The sequence below is a fragment of the Panulirus ornatus genome, chromosome 8 (assembly GCF_036320965.1).
Source record: "Panulirus ornatus isolate Po-2019 chromosome 8, ASM3632096v1, whole genome shotgun sequence".
Taxonomy (NCBI): Eukaryota; Metazoa; Arthropoda; class Malacostraca; order Decapoda; family Palinuridae; genus Panulirus; species Panulirus ornatus.
The window spans coordinates 46,151,478-46,171,029 of NC_092231.1; the positions used below are offsets into that span (position 1 = coordinate 46,151,478).

Sequence of the window (19,552 nt, forward strand, 5' to 3'; positions counted from 1 at the left end):
GTAGGTAATATTTTATTTCCACACATCACGTTGACTTTACTAACATTCTCACATGTCGAGATGAAATCACTAGTTATTGGCACCAGAGTATCAATATTTTCCCTCTTTCCTTGCAGGTCAGCTGGGGTCATGCTTGAGCCTTGAAAGCCGTGGAGTAGGAGGCGTAGCAGAACAACATCGGGTCTCGAGCATGGGCAGAGGTTACTCCTCCTCGTCTCCCTCCTCGTCATACAACCACCAGAGTCCTGGCCAGGACCCTGGCCGGGGCAACAGACACCTCCAGCTGCGAGGGATAGAAGTGCCAGTGTATAAGTTCCGAGGAGAGGACGCTCAGCTCGAGTGTCTGTACGACCGAGGTACAGACCCTCTCTACTCCGTCAAGTGGTACAAGGACGACATGGAATTCTACAGGTGGGTGATGTATGGTCTCACCCTGAGGCTTGGTGTTGTTACTCTGTTTATGGTCGTTTAGTTTTTAGTGATACTTGACCTCTAAAAATGAACAGTGACCTTCTCATAGTAAGAAGTTCACCAGCTGTACAGGTAATTCATGCATGAGCTCTGCGACTGAGTCATACCTGAGACGTATTCATGAGTCTGCCTCAATATCTGTAGGGTGAGTTGGTGAGTAGAGCTCATACCTGAGACGCATTCATGAATCTCTCTCACTATCTGTAGGTGACATACAGTCGAATTACAATGAGTTTTCCTCGAGCAATTGAAGTATGACCCTGGTAAGTCCTACATGGTATTTATTCTTAATACCAATAGTTATTCATTCTGAATGATGGAGATGAGCCACATTTATGGATGTACCATATTCATGTTTTACACCAGTGAGTTCTACAGGCGTCAGTCTCAAGGTCAACAGGAGGGTTAAGATCTACTGGAATCGTATATTTGTGTTCTGAGGGAAGCAGGTTAGCAACGCTGTGTTGCCGAGTTTTGCATCCCTTCCCTTTTTGTCGGCCTGCGGGGCAGGAGCTGGGGAGGCCAGCCAGCTCTGGAAATATTCCCCACAAAGGCTGCATGTGGCCTGGCATGAAAGAGGCGGACAAAGAAACGCTTTGGACGGGGCAGATTGACGGCTGAGTAGACAGTGAGAGGAATAACTGATGAATACATGGAAGCTGCAGGTGCTGTACGAAGGGAAAGATAGACCTGATTGGTTTGTTTAAGACGAGGATAAGAGGCAGCGGGACCTCCGTGAGGATACGCAGTAAAGGGTGCGAGATCAAACCTTTATGATGACATAGATGGTCATGTAACAGAGAATAACATTATCAGTTAAGAATGAATTGATGTTTGACTGTGAGTGAGTTAGGGGATGTTCAGCAATCAGGGGTTCAGAGTTTCTATAGTTGTTACATATTCGCCATGTAATGACAGATTAAAGGTTAAGGGTGCCATCTGGAGAGGAACTGAAAGAGCGAATGAGATTGTAGTTTCAGGGAGGAAAGCGTGTATGTTTGGTGACCAGCATGGATGGGATGAGTAACGAATGGGTCATGGGTGAAATAGCACTGGTGAAATGATACATGGACTGGATGCAGTGGTAGACATGTAGTGCACATGCGAACTTTAAACATATATTTGTTCTTAAACACACTTGATATAGACGCAAGGTAGAAGGGTAAACAGACTGATCTGTCTTTAGTAAGAAGTAAAGTGATAGATAGTGTGTATGATGTGTGGGCTGGGTGGGGGTTAGGGAGGGGGTCTGTCACATCATGTGGTCCTGATAATATAAGTTAGCCTTCTACTGAGGATGGCACAGAAAGGTAAATATCAAAACTCTAGATATGAACGAAGAATGAAAGAAAGATGAAAGTGGAAAACATGAGGAATGAAAGTTTGAAAGTCAACTTCCAAGAAAAGTTGAAGAAGAAAGTGAGAGGATCTGACATTGTACAGGGAGAAGCTGAGGTGACATGGAGGCAGTTTAAAAATGGATTACTGACGGCTGCCAGGGAGGTGTGCGGTACAGCATGTATAGGTTGTGGAAAGAGAGGTACAACGTGGTGGAATGAAGATTTCAGGAAGTTGGGGGAGGAGAAAAAGGGAGTTTGGAAGGAGACGCTGAATATAACAGAAAGTAATGATGAAGGGAATTAAAAAATTATAAACTATTAAGTCATGAAGAGAAAATTTAGAAAAGGTGATACACATGAATAAAAAGAAAACAAAGTAAGATATCGGGAGAAAAATGAGTGGAAGAAATCTAAAAGAAAATAGTAAAATGATCTGGAGAAAGATAAACAGAAAACAGGAGAAGTGTGAGGAAAGAGGGAGTAACAAACAAGCCTGGAAAAATGAAGACACCACAGGAATGACGGGGATCAGAAACTACGGTGGACGCGACTTGTGTATGGATATGGCATGAATTCTGGAGACGTTGCTCTCACTGGACGAATAAATTTCTTGTGTAAAGTCGGAAATCTAGAAGCTTCTGGCACTCACTGGTCAGGTATGAGTCTAAGATATGTTTAGGCCAGTCCACAGGCTAAACATATACCTGATACATTCCATGGAACTAGGAACACAGTAATCATTATAGACAGACAAACAAACAAATATCGTTCATAATCGGGACATCATAAAGCTTGACAGGTCCCTGTGTTATTTCATGCACGAGTTGTGACATAAAATATCATTGGTTACATGAAGATATTCATGTTAGTTCATCATTCACAAACTTACACATTATTTACTCTGGAAAAACATAGTTAAAGTGTCATTAAGCCACCAATTTCTTCAGTCCACAAATTCTCTCAAAGAAAGTAACGCTGTTAAGTTAAGGTGGACTATAGAATTAAGATGTATTGCTAAATTAACATTCTCAAATAATCACTTCATAAAGTTAATCTTCCACTGATGCAGTGGTTCAGAAAGCACACTTGAATTTAACACAAGCATAACTGCATACTATCAGAAGATTATCTCTGTAAAACGGACATAAACGTTCCATCAATTTGTTAAACTAATGAATCAATCCGTTGTCACATCAATAGGCAATGGTGAAGTTAAATATTACCTAACACTTTGTTAAGGGTGCAACGGTCACGTATAACATAATGTTTGCTTAACATAATCAGATGACGTAATATTGTCCTAGTGGTATATACACTGAATTTGATAAAATCAAACATAGATATTGTCTAAATCATCCACACTGCCAGAACAATACACATTGTTATCTTACATAAGCACTTTATCAAGATGGCAACTACACTAACACCTATCATCATGATACTATACCAAACTATAATACTTATATAACAAACTATAATATTGATCTTATATACAAACTATAATACTGATCTTATATAAAGATATTTGCAAATATAACAACATTCCCAATTAATCAATGAATGGCTATCTATTGGCTATATATTGTGCAGTTATGACAACTACGTTTCAATATCATGTTAGAAATAAACGTAGTGTAGTATTGACTCGTCTTACTAAGTTAATCAGACTTGAGATCAATACGTTGTGGAATCAGAAATTATAACATTGTAAACACGGTAAAGGAATTAACTTCTGTCAGACTTACAGGTTGTCATATCAAAAACTAAACACTATCAAGGTCACACTCTCTCAAGTTATGAAAAAGCTTACTAACACAAGAATACAAAGGAATACAAAGGAATTCAAACAACAACAGACCATTGGGTCTCTTCGAGGTTGTTTGTAATATTGGAAGATATCAGTAACACTAACGTCTGAAGACTGTTAAACTGACAGTGGTAAACAAAAGACTTTCACAGTAAGAACACAGTCCAGGCTTGAATACTCTCAACACATTGTTGAATAGAATCGGTGGAACCTAACCACTGGCAGAAGACCCATTGTCATGAGAAGCAATGTTCTCAAACACAGAGCAAATAAAGAGCTTCAGAAACGCCATAATAAGATGTGGTAGTGTAGCAGACTAGTGCACAAAGTACCTATCAAATCTACACAAGTATGAGCTAAAGAAAATGAATCGTGCTGTCAAACTAACATTTGTCAGCTGGCTAATCAATATCTGTCAGCAAAGACTGAATTCGATGCTTAAAAATCTGTAACACGAGTGGTAACTAAAAATGAAGAGAACTTTGTATATACAAACAAATGTGTTTTTTTTGCATCTTGCGTAAATGCATTGAAATTTTGCGCGCGTCGTAACCACAACCCAGCCCGCCCGAGTACGCAACCAGCTGGCGTATAAGGTTACCACCAGATGTACACACGTATAAGGTTACTACCAGATGTACACACGTATAAGGTTACCACCAGATGTACACACGTACATAGTAACGACCAGATGTACACACTTTGCTCCAACTCTTCTCCTGCCACAAAGATGAGGACAAAACTTGTTTACTGCGTGGTCCATCACCATATGCAAATCCTGTACAGAGTTGGCAGTTATCTTGGCTTGCCTGGAGGGGTGAACCGATCCCAAACTTCTGACGTCTGACACAAGAACTTTCACCTTATGCATATTAATTAACCCGCCCACACACCCACGTAGATGATACTTATTTGTCCCATACTGAGCATCAAGTCTCTTACCTGCACTGTGCAGTTGACCTGCAGTAGGGATCGACCACTATCATTGTGCAGTTTATCTGTGCTGTTAAATCAGCAGTTTGAGTGCGGTCAGTAGTTTGCCTGTATGGTGTATTGAGCAGTTAGGCTTCAATTATCACTAAACATCATTACATTGTGAACTGAGAAATTCGACTTCATTATGCACTGAGCATCTTTATTTACTGAGCAGTTCAACTTCAAGTGTCTTGAGCTTCTCGCTTGCACAGCAAGCAGATCAGTAAGGCTGCAATACCTGCTGAACATTTTGCCTCATGATTGACAGTGAACACTGTACTTGTACTGTTCTGTAAGCAATTCGACTTTAGTGTACCGGACGATCCTTGGCTACGATCATTTGACCTTTGTTACCTGACCCTAAAGGGCCAGGTGTCAGAGCTAACGCTATCATACCCAAGGATCGTGCCGTCGTGCTTAAGAGATTAACATATATATATATATATATATATATATATATATATATATATATATATATATATATATATATATATACCCCTAGGGATAGGGGAGAAAGAATACTTCCCACGCATTCTTCACGTGTCGCAGGAGGCGACTAGAGGGGATGGGAGCGGGGGCTGGAAACCCTCTCCTCCTTGTATTTTAACTTTCTAAAAGGGGAAACAGAAGGAGTCACGCGGGGAGTGCTCATCCTCCTCGAAGGCTCAGATTGGGGTGTCTAAATGTGTGTGGATGTAGCCAAGATGAGAAAAAAGGAGAGATAGGTCGTACGTTTGAAGAAAGGAACCTGGATATTTGGCTTTGAGTGAAACGAAGCTCAAGGGTAAAGGGGAAGAGTGGTTTGGGAATGTTTTGGGAGTAAAGCCAGGGGTTAGTGAGAGGACAAGAGCAAGGGAAGGAGTAGCACTACTCCTGAAACAGGAGTGGTGGGAGTATGTGATAGAGTGCAAGAAAGTAAACTCTAGATTGATAAGGGTAAAACTGAAAGTGGATGGAGAGAGATAGGTGATTATTGGTGCCTATGCACCTGGGCATGAGAAGAAAGATCATGAGAGGCAAGTGTTTTGGGAGCAGCTGAGTGAGTGTGTTAGTTGTTTTGATGCACGAGACCGGGTTATAGTGATGGATGATTTGAATACAAAGGTGAGCAATGTGGCAGTTCAGGAAATAATTGGTGTACATGGGGTGTTCAGTGTTGTAAGTGGAAATGGTGAAGAGCTTGTAGATTTGTGTGCTGAAAAAGGACTGGTGATTGGGAATACCTGGTTTAAAAAGAGATATACATAAGTATACGTATGTAAGTAGGAGAGATGGCCAGAGAGCATTATTAGATTACGTGTTAATTGATAGGCGTGCGAAAGAGAGACTTTTGGATGTTAATGTGCTGAGAGGTGCAACTTGAGGGATGTCTGATCATTATCTCGTGGAGGAAAAGGTGAAGATTTGTAGAGGTTTTCAGAAAAGAAGAGAGAATGTTGGGGTGAAGAGAGTGGTGAGAGTAAGTGAGCTTGGGAAGGAGACTTGTGTGAGTAAGTACCAGGAGAGACTGAGTGCAGAATGGAAAAAGGTTAGAGCAAAGGACGTAAGGGGAGTGGGGGAGGAATGGGATGCATTTAGGGAAGCAGTGATGGCTTGCGCAAAAGATGCTTGTGGCATGAGAAGCGTGGGAGGTGGGCAGATTAGAAAGGGTAGTGAGTGGTGGGATGAAGAAGTAAGATTATTAGTGAAAAAGAAGAGAGAGGTATTTGGACGATTTTTGCAGGGAAATAGTGCAAGTGACTGAGAGATGTATAAAAGAAAGAGGCAGGAAGTTAAGAGAACCGTGCAAGAGGTTAAAAAGAGGGCAAATGAGAGTTGGGGTGAAAGAGTATCATTAAATATTAGGGAGAATAAAAAGATGTTTTAGAAGGAGGTAAGTAAAGTGCGTAAGACAAGAGAACAAATGGGAACATCAGTGAAGGGGGTTAATGGGGAGGTAATAACAGTAGTGGTGATGTGAGAGGGAGATGGAATGAGTATTCTGAAGGTTTATTGAATGTGCTAGATGACAGAGTGGCAGATATAGGGTGTTTTGGTCGAGGTGGTGTACCAAGTGAGAGGGATTGGGAGAATGATTTGGTAAACAGAGAAGAGGTAGTAAAAGCTTTACGGAAGATGAAAGCCGGCATAGCAGCGAATTTGGATGGTATTGCAGTGGAATTTAATAAAAAAAGGGGGTGACTGTGCTGTTGACTGGTTGGTAAGGATATTCAATGTATGTATGACTCATGGTGAGGTGCCTGAGGATTGACGGAATGCATGCATAGTACCATTGTACAAAGGCACAGGGGATACAGGTGAGTGCTGAAATTACAGAGGTATAAGTTTATTGAGTATTCCTGGAAAATTAAATGGAAGGGTATTGATTGAGAGGGTGAAGGCATGTACAGAGCATCAGATTGGGGAAGAGCAGCGTTGTTTCAGAAGTGGTAGAGGATGTGTGGATCAGGTGTTTGCTATGAAGGATGTATGTGAGAAATACTTAGAAAACCAAATGGATTTGTATGTGGCATTTATGGATCTGGAGAAGGCATATGATAGAGATGATAGGGATGCTCTCTGGAAGGTATTAAGAATATATGGTGTGGGAGGCAAGTTGCTAGAAGCAGTGAAAAGTTTTTATCGAGGATGTAAGGCATGTGTACGAGTAGGAAGAGAGAAAAGTGATTGGTTCTCAGTGAATGTAGGTTTGCGGTAGGGGTGCATGATGTCTCCATGGTTGTTTAATTTGTCTATGGATAGGGTTATTAGGGAGGTGAATGCAAGAGTTTTGGAAAGAGGGGCAAGTATGCAGTCTGTTGTGGATGAGAGGGCTTGGGAAGTGAGTCAGCTGTTCTTCGCTGATGATACAGCGCTGGTGGCTGATTCTGGTGACAAACTGCAGAAGCTGGTGACTGAGTTTGGTAAAGTGAATGAAGCAAGAAAGCTGAGAGTAAATGTGAATAAGAGCAAGGTTATTAGGAACAGTAGGGTTGAGGGACAAGTCAATTTGGAGGTACGTTTGAATGGAGAAAAACTGGAGGAAGTGAATGTGTGGAAGGCGAGAACATTATCTCGGAAAGCAAAAAAATGGGTATGTTTAAAGGAATAGTGGTACCAGCAATGTTCTATGGTTGTGAGGTGTGGGCAATAGATAGAGTTGTGCGGAGAAAGGTGGATGTGTTGGAAATAAGATGTTTGAGGATCGAGGTGGTTTGATCGAGTAAGTAATGAAAGGGTAAGAGAGATGTGTGGTAATAAAAAGAGTGTGGTTGAGAGAGCAGAAGAGGGTGTTTTGAAATGGTTTGGTCACTTAGAGAGAATGAGTGAGGAAAGATTGACAAAGAGGATACATGTGTCAGAGGTGGAGGGAACGAGGAGAGGTGGGAGACCAAATTGGAGGCGGAAAGATGGAGTGAAAAAGATTTTGAGCGATCGGGGCCCGAACATACAGGAGGGTGAAAGGCGTGCAAGGAATAGAGTGAATTGGAACGATGTGGTATACCGGTGTCGACGTGCTGTCAATGGATTTAATCCAGGCATGTGAAGCGTCTAGGGTAAACCATGGAAAGTTTTGTGGGGCCTGGATGTGGAAAGGGAGCTGTGGTTTCGGTGCATTATACATGACAGATAGAGACTGAGTATGAACGAATGTGGCGTTTGTTGTCTTTTCCTAGCGCTACCTCGCACGCATGCGGAGGGAGGGGGTTGTCATTTCATGTGTGGCGAGGTGGTGACGGGAATGAATAAAGGCAGCAAGTTTGAATTATGTACATGTGTATATATGTACATGTCTGTGTATGTATATATATGTATACGTTGAAATGTATAGGTATGTATATGTGAGTATGTGGACGTGTATGTATATACATGTGTATGTGGGTGGGTTGGGCCATTCTTTCGTCTGTTTTCTTGCGCTACCTCGCTAACGCCGGAGACAGCGACAAAGTATAATAGATAAATGAAATACACACACACACACGCACACATATATATATATATATATATATATATATATATATATATATATATATATATATATATATATATATATATATATATATATATATGTGTGTGTGTGTGTGTGTGTGTGTGTGTCCCATTATCACAATAAAACTTTATCAGAGAAACATTTGTTAAGAAACAGTTTGACAAAATCCAACATAAGCGCCATGGAACCAAGATGTTAAACTGCCAGCGCGTCACACACGTCACGTACAAGACTTTTCAATCATCAATGCCATTATAACAACGTCACACTTGCTGAACCTCCCAGGCAAATTAACAACGTTAAATATAGGCAGAGTTAGATGTACCGTGTTGAATATAGGCAGAGTTAGATGTACCGTGTTGAATATAGGCAGAGTTAGATATACCGTGTTAAATATAGGCAGGGTTAGATATACCGTGTTAAATATAGGCAGAGTTAGATATACCGTGTTAAATCAACGCGGTGGTAAATCAACAGTGCCAATAGATTATTATCAGAAATAAACAGAATCGCATTAATGTGCTGAGCATTAGAATTTATGATACTGATTTATCATAACTAACATAGATAATTTGCAACGGTATGATATCACACTGATAAACTACCACATTACCACACTTTTATATGAACAAATGAACAGATAAAGACACTCTCAAATGAGAGCACATAACGATCATATGTTCAGCCATCATGAATCACCTGATGTACGTGTAGTGTTATGATCTACATCAGGGATTTACATCATCACTAGTCACATGCACGTCATGAACTCATGTTATATGACACTGTTATAATGCAACATGAAGTTCCACATTCATGTAGTATATTTTCCTGTCACACATTAACTTGATTCTTCGCGTGAGACCAACGTCTCCCTTCACACTAGTGGAATAAATGATTTTACTGCATTCACTGGTGAATCATCCCCAGGCAACCTCAACTGAAGCATATCAAGGCAAAGTTCACACTCTCATTATAGTTTTCCATTTTCTTCTTCTACCTTTCTTCCTTCCACGACTTTCAACTTTACTAATATATATATATATATATATATATATATATATATATATATATATATATATATATATATATATATATATATATATATAGCTAGGACGCCATTTGCTAAACAAGTGAGTGTGACACCAAGACAATTTGTTTACCAAATGGCGTCCTAGCTATGTCTCTTCGTTGTGTATCAGCCGATTTATATTTCTTTCTTGTAATTCCCCTGATGATGTGATTATTACACGAAAGTGCACTTGGGAACTTATCGTGTTTCATTTTCTCCGTGACTCATAGGAATATACTCGATCAAGCGCAAAATTGTGATCCTTTCCAATATATATTGGAAAGGATGATGGGGGTGACAGAGATGCCTTATGGAAGGTCTTGAGGATATATGGTGGTAGGCTGCTAGAAGCGGTGAGAAGTTTTCATCAAGGGTGTAATGCATGTGTACGAATAAGAAGAGAAGAGATCGAGTGGTTCTAAGTGAAGGGTGGTCTGCGGCAGGGATGTGTGATGTCTCTATGGTTGTTTAAATTGTTTATGGACGAGGTGGTGAGGGCGGTCATTGCTCGTCTTGGAAGAGGTGCGAGTATGGAGTCTGTTGGGGGTGAGTAGGGGAGGGGGGGGGAGTGAGTCAGTTATTGTTTGCTGATGATATAGCAGTTGACAGCAGTTGGCAACTAAGTCTGGAAGAATGTGTGAAAGTTGAGAGTAAATGTGAATGGAAGCAAGGTTATTTCGTTTAGCAGGGCTGAGGGACAGGTTAGTTGGGATATGAGCTTGAATGGAGAAAAATCGGAGGAAATGAAATGTTTCAGATACGTGGGAGTGAAAGCAGAAGTGAGTCATGAGGTGGACAAGGGGGCAGAGGTTCTGGAAGCACTGAAGAATGTGTGGAAAGAGAGGTCGTTGTCTGGGAGGGCAAAATTGGGTATGTTTGAAGGAATAGAAGTTTCATCAATATTATATAGTTGCGAGGCATGGGCTACAGATGAGGATGTGTAGACCAGGGTGGGAGAGTTGGGAATAAAAAGTTGAAAACAGCAAGTAGTGCGAGGTGGTTTGGTTGAGTAAATGATAAAAGGGCAAGAGAAAAGTGAGGTAATACAACGAGTGTGGTTGAGAGAGCTGAAGAGTGTGTGCTGAAATGGTTTGGACACATGGAGAGAATGAGTGAAGAGAGGTTGTCAAAGAGTATGTATGTGTCAGAAATGGAGAGAACAGACTGTGAGTATAATAATAATAATAATAATAATAATAATAATAATAATAATGATAATAATAATGATAATAATAATGATAATAATAATGATAATAATAATGATAATAATAATGATAATAATAATGATAATAATAATGATAATAATAATGATAATAATAATGATAATAATAATGATAATAATAATGATAATAATAATGATAATAATAATGATAATAATAATGATAATAATAATGATAATAATAATGATAATAATAATGATAATAATAATGATAATAATAATGATAATAATAATGATAATAATAATGATAATAATAATGATAATAATAATGATAATAATAATGATAATAATAATGATAATAATAATGATAATAATAATGATAATAATAATGATAATAATAATGATAATAATAATGATAATAATAATGATAATAATAATGATAATAATAATGATAATAATAATGATAATAATAATGATAATAATAATGATAATAATAATGATAATAATAATGATAATAATAATGATAATAATAATGATAATAATAATGATAATAATAATGATAATAATAATGATAATAATAATGATAATAATAATGATAATAATAATGATAATAATAATGATAATAATAATGATAATAATAATGATAATAATAATGATAATAATAATGATAATAATAATGATAATAATAATGATAATAATAATGATAATAATAATGATAATAATAATGATAATAATAATGATAATAATAATGATAATAATAATGATAATAATAATGATAATAATAATGATAATAATAATGATAATAATAATGATAATAATAATGATAATAATAATGATAATAATAATGATAATAATAATGATAATAATAATGATAATAATAATGATAATAATAATGATAATAATAATGATAATAATAATGATAATAATAATGATAATAATAATGATAATAATAATGATAATAATAATGATAATAATAATGATAATAATAATGATAATAATAATGATAATAATAATGATAATAATAATGATAATAATAATGATAATAATAATGATAATAATAATGATAATAATAATGATAATAATAATGATAATAATAATGATAATAATAATGATAATAATAATGATAATAATAATGATAATAATAATGATAATAATAATGATAATAATAATGATAATAATAATGATAATAATAATGATAATAATAATGATAATAATAATGATAATAATAATGATAATAATAATGATAATAATAATGATAATAATAATGATAATAATAATGATAATAATAATGATAATAATAATGATAATAATAATGATAATAATAATGATAATAATAATGATAATAATAATGATAATAATAATGATAATAATAATGATAATAATAATGATAATAATAATGATAATAATAATGATAATAATAATGATAATAATAATGATAATAATAATGATAATAATAATGATAATAATAATGATAATAATAATGATAATAATAATGATAATAATAATGATAATAATAATGATAATAATAATGATAATAATAATGATAATAATAATGATAATAATAATGATAATAATAATAAAAGATGATAATAACAATAATAATAATAATAATAATAATAATAATAATAATAATAATAATAATAATAATAATAATAATAATAATAATAATAATAATAATAATAATAATAATAATAATAATAATAATAATAATAATAATAATAATAATAATAATAATAATAATAATAATAATAATAATAATAATAATAATAATAATAATAATAATAATAATAATAATAATAATAATAATAATAATAATAATAATAATAATAATAATAATAATAATAATAATAATAATAATAATAATAATAATAATAATAATAATAATAATAATAATAATAATAATAATAATAATAATAATAATAATAATAATAATAATAATAATAATAATAATAATAATAATAATAATAATAATAATAATAATAATAATAATAATAATAATAATAATAATAATAATAATAATAATAATAATAATAATAATAATAATAATAATAATAATAATAATAATAATAATAATAATAATAATAATAATAATAATAATAATAATAATAATAATAATAATAATAATAATAATAATAATAATAATAATAATAATAATAATAATAATAATAATAATAATAATAATAATAATAATAATAATAATAATAATAATAATAATAATAATAATAATAATAATAATAATAATAATAATAATAATAATAATAATAATAATAATAATAATAATAATAATAATAATAATAATAATAATAATAATAATAATAATAATAATAATAATAATAATAATAATAATAATAATAATAATAATAATAATAATAATAATAATAATAATAATAATAATAATAATAATAATAATAATAATAATAATAATAATAATAATAATAATAATAATAATAATAATAATAATAATAATAATAATAATAATAATAATAATAATAATAATAATAATAATAATAATAATAATAATAATAATAATAATAATAATAATAATAATAATAATAATAATAATAATAATAATAATAATAATAATAATAATAATAATAATAATAATAATAATAATAATAATAATAATAATAATAATAATAATAATAATAATAATAATAATAATAATAATAATAATAATAATAATAATAATAATAATAATAATAATAATAATAATAATAATAATAATAATAATAATAATAATAATAATAATAATAATAATAATAATAATAATAATAATAATAATAATAATAATAATAATAATAATAATAATAATAATAATAATAATAATAATAATAATAATAATAATAATAATAATAATAATAATAATAATAATGATAATAATGATAATAATAATAATAATAATAATGATAATCATAATAATAATAATAATAATAATAATAATAATAGAACAATAGTAATAATAATAATAATAGTAATAATGAAAATAATGATACAATTATTGATGATAGTAATAATGATAATAAAGGTGAAGGTAAACCCAATACATATATCATTATCTGAATGATGATAGAACAAAATAATGGAGGGTTGTGGTTTTGAATCTCTATACTGTTCACTGGGTAGCAGTAGGCACAGATAAGGTTGATGATGAAGTTAGTGCTAAACTTTCGCACATTCATACTACAACAGTACCTCTACCAGTGGGGCTCGAACCCAGATCCTCTCGACGGCAGGTTACTCCTGGACCACTGAGCCACAAGAAGGAACCAACCTACACTGCGATATGAGTCAGATTCCTATTTGTTTTGAAAGGCATGGTAGATCTCCAAGGTGCCTGGCGGACGTAGGTTCGAGTCCCACTGATGGAGGTATAGTTGTTCCCTTCCTTCCTAACAACCTCTCTTTCTCCATCACAACCTCCCTCCCTGTATTGCAACCTCCTTTCCTGTACAGCAGTCTCCCTCCCCATCGCAACTTTTTTCTCTCCATCACAATTATCCTTCCTCCCTCCATCATAACCATCTTTCGTCCACCAAAACCCTCTACCTTCCCTCCATCACAGCCTTCCTTTCAGTCACAACTTCCTCCCTCCTTCCATCATAAACTCCCTATCTCTGTCACATTCTCCTTTCCCTCTTGACAGCCTGCCTCCTTCTCTTCATCACAACTACATTGCTCTCTTCCATCACAACTTTCCACTCCATTGCAGCATCCCTCTCTCCTTTACAACCTCCATTTCTCCATTACCACCTCAATTCCTCCACCGCCACCCTCCCTTCCTCTTCCATCACTACCTTCCCCCGTCTTCCATCACCACCTTCCCCGTCTTCCATCACCACCTCCCCTCCTCCAACCCCCCTCCCTCTTCCATCACCACCTCCCCTCCTCCACCTTAACCTCGAGAGTCCTGGACGCAATGTTCCCCGACGTCCACCAGTGTACAGCACCTCAGGATGTGTATCAGAGGTGCCTCTCCCGCCTGTACGTTGTCTCCCACACGCGCGACCCTTGTCAATACGACGCTTGTCAACGCGATGGTTTTCAACGCTCCTCTTGACAACGCGATGTACTCATGTGATTATCGCTGTAGCTGTTCTTAATGTGGTGTGTGATAACGCCATCACACTGTCTGGCAGGGACGCGCACATTTATATAATGGGTTTCAAGACTGACTTCAGTGTCTGTTTTGACACTTCCTGTAACATGGAAGTCTAATACTATGAAAGTGCTATCACTTCCCAGATCAATCAAAGTAAGGGTGATAATCTGACGACTATATCCCAGGTGCTCACCTTTATCCTCCCCTGATTCACGACTTAAAGAAGAACGAGTGAACTCCGTTCCTTCGACGTCCACTTCTTTTCACTTCGATAATCTGCCATCTTGTCGAAGTTCCAGGAACACTAAGCAAGAGAGTTCTCGCCAGGTGTATGTTTAACTCATTGGAGGTCAACTCTTGACCTCCAATGTGAGGAAACTAATCTGTATTTAAAAATGATCATTATCATCATTGTTATCATTAGTATCATTATCATTATTATTAGTAGTATCATCATTATCATTATCCTTATTATCATCAATTAACCCCAGAAGCCCCTGTATGGGGCTGCTACAGCTTCCAGGCTACGTCCCACGTGGGAGCAAGTTAAGCTGGACTCTTGTGAACAATTTCTCCTTCCATTGACGATGACAATATATATATATATATATATATATATATATATATATATATATATATATATATATATATATATATATATATAGCGATGGGAATGAATAAAGGCAGACAGTGTGAATTATGTACATGTGTATATATGTATATGTCTGTGTGTGTATATGTATGTAAACGTTGAGATGTATAGGTATGTATATTTGCGTGTGTGGACGTGTATGTATATACATGTGTATGTGGGTGGGTTGGGCCATTCCTTCGTCTGTTTCTTTGCGCTAAATCGCTAACGCGGGAGACAGCAACAAAGCAAAATAAATAAAATAAATATATATATATATATATATATATATATATATATATATATATATATATATATATATATATATATATATACACCTCTTGTATATCTTTAGGTGTTCTTTATTATCAACATATCAACCATGCATTTTGTGCATATTATTGGAACATTTACTCCTGTTCATTTCTTCCCTCATAAGGATAAACACTAAATTTTTTCCTTCTATTCAGGAACTATATTTTACCCGCCAAGATAAAATTTCCCAGCTGCCAAATGTGCATCAAAAATGAACCACACTGAATAATACAAATGTTAAAAAATGTCACACTTTTTTTTTCAGTTTCCTTATCAGTATGTGAGTGATGACTCATCCTGTCTGACCTTAACAACATTGAAGACAACTAATGTTATGATCAGCAGTAAGGAAGGCAATATACCTGTAGAGTGAAGCGGACTGAATTCTGTATGACTTAATGTCAACAGTCGTTTACACAGTCGCCCCTCAAGATACTTTAACAAAATGATAAATTGAAAAATTGTTGATGAATCGACATGAGCCTCATAAATGGCAAAATGGAATTGTTTTCGTAAAATCGTAACTACAACAGGAATTACTTTTTATATTTATGCATAATTCATTAATCATTTTTCAGTTTGATGACAATTAGTCTTCCAAACTTAATCACGGTCCATATTGCATATCGACAAACAAGCGAACAACTTTTTCCCGTGCACAAGTTCAGCCCACACCAGATGTGGTCAGGTCTCGTGTTAAACATTTGACTACCACAATATGACCGTTGAGCACGACGATACGACCCTACTGCACGACGACACGACCCTTGAATACGACGATACGACTCTGAGCACAACTATACGACCCTAGTCCACGAAGATACGACCCTGAGCACAACTATACGACCCTTGAGCTCGACAGTACATCCCTGAGCACAACTATACAACTCTAGAGCACGAAGATACAACCCTGAACACAACTATACGACCTTTGAGCTCGACAGTACAACCCTGAGCGCAACTATACGACCCTAGTGCACGAAGATACGACCCCGAGCACAACTATACGACCCTTGAGCTCGACAGTACAACCCTGAGCACAACTATACAACCATAGAGCACGAAGATACAACCCTGAACACAACGATGCGACACTTGAACACGACGATACGACTCTAGAGCTCGTGGCACAACCTGATAACCTAACGTTTGACCTGACCCTAATGAGTCACCATACCCCAATGGTACCATTGTACCCAAGGGTAGTATGGTCATGCTTAAGAGTCTTGGGTCGTACCGTCGCGCTCTTGAGGCGTAACGACGTGCTCTGGGGTCGTTACCGTCGTGCTCTGGGGTCATACCGTCGTACTCTGGGGTCGTAGAATCGAGCTTGAAAGATTACACATGTGTGTGGTGTACACCTGTCCTTACATTATGCTGATGAAGACGGTGCAGTGAAGCTGTGCTGGAGTGTGCCTATTTTTTGAGAAAGGAGGCAGAGAAAGTGAGATGGGTGATCACAAAATATCAAAACCTTATACACAAATTATAATCATTTAATCAATTAGATCACAACGTACAGCAAAGTCTGAATTTTTAAGGAAAGTTAATGTTGTGAACGCTAATGAAAGAAAGGATTACCCTGGAGGGCAGAAGTGTTCAGGCAATGGTATGCTGCACTGAACACATCACTTCCCAAGAAGTCGTCATAGAAGATAACACACACAAGGGGACACTAGAGCAATATATCCTCCACCTGAAGATTAATAACACACACTCAGCGGGCTACTCGCGGTTTAATAACAAAATTACACTTGGCTTTGTTGTCAGAAGAACAAAATCGTGAGGGCAGGCGCCTGTGAGTACAGGGGCAAATTACTTAATCATAAAACAGGTTCTATGAAATTACGCTACGATGAATAGTGGTACGTAAATAACTTTGGTAAATAATGAAAATATAATGATATGAATACACTCACGCCGATGCACTTATGCTGATGCACTTACGCCGATACACTTACGGCGATACACTCATACCGGTACACTTACGCCGATACACTTACGCTGATACACTCACACTTATACACTCACACAGGCACACTCAAGTTGACACACTCATGGTAATACATTCACGCTAAAACACTCATATCAGTACGTACACTCAAGTTTGGAGTACACTCTCGTCACAGAACTCCCTCGAAAGGAGTCCATCATTTCCCTGCTGCTGCAAGTAGCGCAGCTTTGTAGTCTCAAAAGTTCTTTTAAAAAACTTGGTATTCTTCAAAAAGACCAAACACAGTAGCTTGATGAATATTACTCCCACTCACGACAAAAAAAGATACCGAAACACATGTTCTTTGTAACTATGAAAAACTTAGTTGTGACACATGTAAAGGTTGGTGGGGGGGGGGGGGGGGGGGGGGGGGGGGGTGGAGGCTCTTCAAAGAGTCGTGTGACAGGTTAGCTTAGGTTAGGTTAAGTTAAATGTAAGTTGTTTAGATTATGTTAGACGGATCGATAAGTTAGGTCAGACTATTTCTTTTGGGTTAAGTTAGGATAGGTTAGGTTGGGTTAGGTTAGTTAGGTTGATTACGTTAAGTTTGGTTAGATTTACGTTGTTTAGATGATTCTAAATGGATCGATAAGTTAGGTCAGACTATTTTTTTTGTTAAGTTATGATAGGTTAGGTTAGGTTAGGTTGGTTAGGATGGGTTAAGTTGGGTGGAATTAAGTTAGTTTAGTTTAATTAGTTCTGTTAAGTTTAGGCTTAGTAAAGTTTTTTGGTTCTGTTAGGCTGGGTATGACTAAGATAGGCTTGACTAAGATGGGTTTGACTGTAATGTTAGGGTAGGTTAAGTTAGGTAAGTTTAGGTTAGGTTAGGTTAGGTTAGGTTAGTTTTGGTTAGGTTAGGTTAGGTTTGTTTTCGTTGATTGTAGTAAGGATATAAAAACAGAAAATCCAGAAATCATGCAAAATAGGCATTCGAGATGAGGCTCAGGTGATTGTGACACCATTATATCCAGAACATAGCCTGCGACTGTTCCCAGAACTTCACAACTACAGAGAGACAATGCTCTGATAATCTGAATGATAGAATTATACTTCAGAGAGACTCTGAACTACAAAAGCACATGGTAAGAGGATTTCAAGTTACAAATGCATATTTCAAAAGGATTCTAAACTATTCAGATACATAGCCAGAGGCTTTCAACTGTAAAAAATCAAGGAGCTTTAATATATGAAATAATATATGAAATAATGCACTGATGGAATTTGATACTCAAAAAGGTATTGCTCAGAGGTTTTGAAATAACAAATATAAAGCCAAAGGATTTTCATAAAATAGTACGCTGTAAAGGAGCTTTGAATTTCAAAAATGTACGACAAACTGGACTTAAACTTCAAAACACACCATCAATTTGATTTCAGCATCAAAACCACATTTGTACATTATTTCATATTTGAAAAACAGACTACAAGCGGGATCTGAACTACAGAAGGATTACAGCCATAGATTTCAGACTATCAAAAACCCTGTTGAGGAGATGGTGTCGACATGAACAATTTGCTAAGAGGCTTTGTTAAGAAAAAGAACAATATCTAAAGTTATGTAAGAGGAAAATAGATATAATTTAGTAGCTTCACTTTAAGAAAAATATGCAAATTTCCAGGAGCTTAAAACCAAAATGACCCAAAAATTCCGCGTTTCAAACAATAAATGGCAAACAACAAACATGAGAATCCTTTTAAACTACGAACACAAACACCAAAG

The 19,552-nt window shown here is 35.2% G+C and overlaps 1 protein-coding gene across 1 annotated transcript in view; it reads left to right on the forward strand.

Annotated features, from left to right (window-relative positions):
* Window positions 1-19,340, forward strand: part of LOC139749711 (uncharacterized) — a 77,670-nt gene extending 58,330 nt beyond the window's left edge. Inside the window, exons 2-3 of the mRNA XM_071663865.1 lie at window positions 117-411; window positions 19,253-19,340. Coding sequence (XP_071519966.1) covers window positions 117-411; window positions 19,253-19,340 — 383 coding nt within the window. The remainder of the gene's footprint in view (window positions 1-116; window positions 412-19,252) is intronic.
* Window positions 19,341-19,552: the final 212 nt, after the last annotated feature.